Genomic DNA, 5,670 nt, shown 5'->3' on the forward strand with positions numbered 1-5,670 from the left:
TCAATTGTATAACGTCTTCCGTCCAAATACAACAATGATATTGTTGCCCTTATTAGTTCTACAAAGATTGATGACAACTTCTCTTCTGCGGTCCATGATTATGACCTGAAAGAGAATCAAAAACGAAGAAAGAAATGATATACCAAGGTGAGGGGAAATGAAAGGGAAAAAAATAAAAGAGGCCCATCTGTTTCTTATTTAATTATGTAACATTTGGTTTTCATCTGTAATTCATTGAACAATATAATTAGAAGTCTTTTTACCTATAATTCATTGAACATTATAATTAGGAGTCTTTTTATCTACTTGATAATAATTACTTCATAATAATTTAATATTAATTCACCATACAACATGAATAAATTGTAATAGAATATTTGTTAAATTTAATATTCTCTTAATGCGTAACTCTCCCTTGTAGGAATTTAAATTTACTATTTATTAGATGATTAATAACTTTTGTATTTGATATAGAAACAAAATAGTAATCTAACTTTTGCCTAATATTCTTTGCACTTTTAGTATAATATGATGATTTGATATGATTTGTTCATCTTATAAGGTAAGTTTTGACCCGCTAAAATTTTATATACCATGGAAATTATGGGTTGCGAAGAGGATTGTCACTCTCAAAACATTGATAGGGTACCACAAGCAATAACTCCAGCTGAGGTAGATCAAGAAGCTAAGAAGACACCAACGATTATAATTGGCAAGTGGTTCTCATGGGTTGTGGACGCTGTCCGTAATATAGTACTGCATAATGTTGTCAACTCAATCAACATCCAGCAGGTTTTGTAGACAAATTAAAGTTGAATCTTAGATCATTCAATTGGACGATATTTACATAAACTAGATAGATAGAGTTTTATATGTGGAAAATCCATTCGAGAAGGTGCTCTCTTGTGTTGAGAGTAGATTTTCATTGCATTCCATTGCTATTCCATTGCAGCAGTGGTTGGAATCTTTTGATCCATTAGGTACAGGCCATGTAGAAAACAATAACGGATAGTACTAAAAAGAAAATACTTATGTGAGTCAAAAAGGAACACAATCTTAGGATACTTTAACAACGTAACATATACTCACTGAAATTCCACAAGTGGGGTTTGAAGAGGGTAGAGTGTACTCAGGACTTACGCCTCCGACCTCATGAAGGTAGAGAGTCCGTTTTCGAAAGACCATCTACTCAAGTAACACATGTCAACAAACATTTTTTTACAAGTTGTAATTGAAACTTTGTGATATATACTAACTGTCTAGTTATGTGCCCTTTTCATCCATTCATTCCCAAGTTGTCATTCTCAAAGTACCCCTTCTACTAAACAACTATACATTCCAACTTCGTGAATGCACATCTAGACACCTCAACTCTATCATACAATGTGGCTCGTGAACACCCAACACTAACATAACACATATATTGTGAAATGTGTCTATATGATCATTTTGTAAGTTGTGGTGAGCAAAGATTACAACATCAACACGAGAGTTGCACACTTTAGAAGAATAAAAAAGTACATAAGATCGCATGGTTATGAAATGCAGACACGCATACGTTATCTCATCCGTTATAATAAATAACACAAGTACAGATAGCTAGCACTGTTTAGATTATTAACCACAATGTTATCAATAAACGAAAAAATGGATATAGAAAAACCGTGTTGGAAGAAGGCATACATGTCTTGAGGATCGGTTCATCATTTGAAACTTACAGGTTGATATGATCTCTCTGCAAAGAACATATATTGTATAAGTTAAAAGTCATTTTGGAACAAAACATAACATTTCTAAAAGGAAATTTTTATGTACAAAAGAAGTTAATGAATTCGTATTCATACTCACATTGTTAAGACCATATACCATTGAAGCATACCACAAGCTTGTCTTCCCCAGTCATTTCTTCAACATATTCCTTAATACTGAAACTCAAATTTTTAAGCTGAGGGCTGTACCACACATTGATAAACTTTAATGACGCAATATCTCCAAAACTGTCTGGGATGTCCATAAGCGTATCACATCTACGTATATGTAACATCTCGAGCATGGGAAAGGATTCCTCTCCATCAACCTGCCATTCAGAAAATGACACATTAACCAATTTTAGAGATTTGAGATACTGGAAGGTGACATCTTCCATGTTCTATTCTTTCCCCTCCTCGATAGTTGTGTCCTTTAGACATAGTGCTTGAAGATTGGTTAGTCTAGCGATTCTTGAAAGTGTACCGGATGTCAGAGCAAGCCCTTTCAGCTTCAGTATCTTCAACTTCAAAGGGACGCGGTGTGTATATTCACTTAATGAATCCCAAGAAGCAGTTAAATGGAGTTCTTCAAGTTCGTTAAGCACATCCAATCTTGGAAAACAAATCTTCTCTGCTGAACAATCTGGTAGTTGTTTGATACAGACTCTAAGGTTTTGAAGATTAGGAAACCTTTGGAAAATATCCTCCGTGTCCTCTAAACCAGGAAGGTAGAGCTTATATAATGTTCTCAAATTCTCTAACCTTGAGTCCTTGTCTAACACAGTTGTTTCGTTGATGTATGTATCATAGAAAGAACAAATGTTCATACGCACATTTTGTAGCTTTGCAAGGCTCCAAAAACAAGGCGATAGTACCATGCATGATCCTTTCAGGTTATTCACCACCAGAATTTCTAGATTGCAGAGGTTTGAAAATGACGGAGGGAGAGCATTTGCCTTCGTCTGAATGCTTAAGTACTTCAAATGAACGAGCATACCGATTTCATTCAGCAAAGAATCTGTCAATGTTATGCCGTTCAAATCCAAACTTTTGAGAAGCCTCAAGTGTTTTAGGTGACTGTTGTAGGAAAGACAATCCGTAATCCCATTGTAGACCTTCAGAGAGAGGAGGTGTTTAACATAATGATTCTTCTTGTCTGGATTGAACAGGACAAAATTTTCATCCAAATGAAAGAGACGTTGATCATAACGAATGGTAATTCCACGTGGCATCAGGTTTGAAGAAGAAGACGGAGTGTTTGAACCTCCTATGAAGTCAAACAACTTTTCCTTTCTAGATTTTATGTAACAAAAGTCATGCACAAGATCATGAATTTTGAAAATAAACTTAAAGAAAGGTATTACCAAGCTACTGGAAATTAACTCATCCACATAAATCTCCACTACTTCTTCTGCACTTTTCATCTCAGTCTGCTGCAGAAGTCCTTGAGCAATCCATAAATCTTTCAACTCGGATATCATTATATCTTTGTCCTTTGGATAACTTGCAAGGTAAACCAAACACGGCTTTACGTGATCTGACAAATGGTCATAACTTAATTGTATAACCTTCACCACTTCCTCTTCATCTTTAAAAATAAAGGAACTCAAATTATTGAGAACTTCAAGCCACAAAGCCTCTTTCTTTTCCTTCCTTGAAATGACTCCACCGATTAGATCAAGTACTAAAGGAAGCCCATCACACTTTCGAGCTATCTTTTCTCCGACATCCTTTAGTTCATCAGGGCAACCTTCTTCTCCGAACACCCTTTTCTCTAATAACTCCCAATTTTCTTTTGGTTTTAGCAATCGAAGATAAAGAGGATCACTGTAGCATTTTCCATGCAAAGCAACTTCCTTTTTCCGACTTGTTAAAATCACTCTGCTTCCTTTCTGAAATTCAGGAAAAGGTCTTGTTAGCTCATCCAATGTTGCAGTATCCCACATGTCATCCAAGACAATAAGGTACCGCTGTCCACACAGTTTTCTCCGCAGCTTATCAACAACATCTTCATCTATGTCATCCTCACTAAATTTTTCTTTCAAACCAATAACTTGATTGAAAATTTTCTGCAACAACTTTTTCTCATTACGTTCCTGGTCGACTGTGCACCAAGCAAAAACGTCGAAATGATCAACAATGGACTTATCATTATACACTCTGTAAGCCAAAGTAGTTTTTCCAAGCCCTGGCATGCCGACTATGGAAATAACATATATCTCAGCTGGTCCGCTGGTGAGCTTCCTAATTATCCACTCTGTCTCCTCCTCAAAACCTACAATTATTTTACCAACTGTCGGTGACTTGCTTTCAACCGACTTGTTGGGAGCGTTTGCAACAATAATACCGCTGCTCTTGGGGATCTTCTCTTGTACCTCTTTTCTGACAAGCTTGATTTTTTTTACGGTATCAAGAAGTACGAAGATAAGCTGCAATAAACCATGATCTCGGGCAAGAATTGAATTAATGGCATGTTCCGTCTCATATGCCACATCTAGAACACGAGTCCAAAGATCTCTATGCAACTCTTGCTCAGCATACCCGAAGTATGATCTTATGATTTCCAGGTCTTCTTTCACCTGCTTAATTTCTTCTTTTATCAAAGCAACTGAAGAAGCATTGGAATCGACCAAGTCTTTTAAGTTTGTGAGTAGAAAAGTCATGAAAAGCGGTCCATCACTCACGGGGAAGCAGAGCTGAGGTGAGTCGGCACGGGCTTTCAAGAAAACATTCGTGAGATCTTCCTTCAGGAGTTTAATATTTTCCAATAAGTTTAGACTTGCACAACTTGTTGCATTCATACTGTCTTCACTCGTTGATTTCTCCACTAAGTTGTGAATAAGACTGGATACCTCCTCGATAAGGGCCTCAACAACTTCCAAGAGAAGAAATAATTTGTCATGATGAATAATGTCCTTGGACACATCATAAAGAATAATTGAAAGAGTTGGTTTTGGTTCTTGTGGAATCAAACTAAATGGAAGATGAATTAATATGAATATTTGGTAGGAAGATAATTAGTACAAAATACAAGTCAAAGATTGTATCTTGGTAGGTGAAAGTTAGGCAAACCATAAAATGGTTTGCTATCTTAACCTTGACAATTTTGACACATAGTGATGTCATGGATGACATCAATAGGATGAATTTATTCCTATAAATAGGTAGCTCTTAATTCATTTTCAAATCATCCTTTCACTTGCCTTCTCACCTTCTAAGGCATTGTGTTCTCTCTCTTGTAGTATTTCCCTTATATTCTTTGTATAGTGAAATAAATATTGGTGCAGTTGTTCTTTGGTGGACGTAGGATCATTTTGATCCGAACCACGTTAAATATTGTTGTTCTTCCTTGTTCTTTAGTTTCACGTTTCCGCTAACAATTGGTATCAGAGCAAGGTTCTGTCTGAGTATGCTCTGTGGTTGCAGCACAGTCTGAACTTCCACATCAGAAAAGGATTACTTTGGTTTTCTGTAGTTCCAAATACATTGTAGTAGAATAGGAAGAACAAGTAAAAAAAAAATGAGTTCCATGAAGTTTGAAATTGATAGATTTAGTGGACGCAACAACTTCAATATCTGGAAAATCCAGATGATAGCGTTACTGCGGAGGGAAGGTTCAATCCATGCTATTGACGGAAAGTACCCCGATAAGATATCGGATTCCGACAAAGAAAAGATTGAAGGAGATGCATTGAGTGCAATCCAACTGTCCCTTGCACCTAACGTACTTTGTGAAGTGAGTACAAGTACCGAAGACACGGCCAAAGAGTTATGGGAAAAGTTGGAAGGGCTTTACCAGGACCAGTCAGTGACAACAAGGATGTTGTTACAACGGCGTCTTCATACATTTAAGATGGATTCAGGTACTTTGTTGCAAGACCATCTAGATGCGTTCAATAAACTTGTGATGGACTTACAAACT

At 36.5% G+C, this 5,670-nt stretch overlaps 1 protein-coding gene across 1 annotated transcript in view; it reads right to left on the reverse strand.

The window, feature by feature from the left end:
* Positions 1-5,670, reverse strand: part of LOC107019670 (putative late blight resistance protein homolog R1A-3) — a 12,346-nt gene continuing 6,676 nt past the window's right edge. Inside the window, 2 exon segments of the mRNA XM_027916882.1 lie at positions 1-105; positions 1,880-4,663. Coding sequence (XP_027772683.1) covers positions 1-105; positions 1,880-4,663 — 2,889 coding nt within the window.

The sequence above is a fragment of the Solanum pennellii genome, chromosome 5 (genome assembly GCF_001406875.1).
Source record: "Solanum pennellii chromosome 5, SPENNV200".
NCBI classification, from domain to species: domain Eukaryota; kingdom Viridiplantae; phylum Streptophyta; class Magnoliopsida; order Solanales; family Solanaceae; genus Solanum; species Solanum pennellii.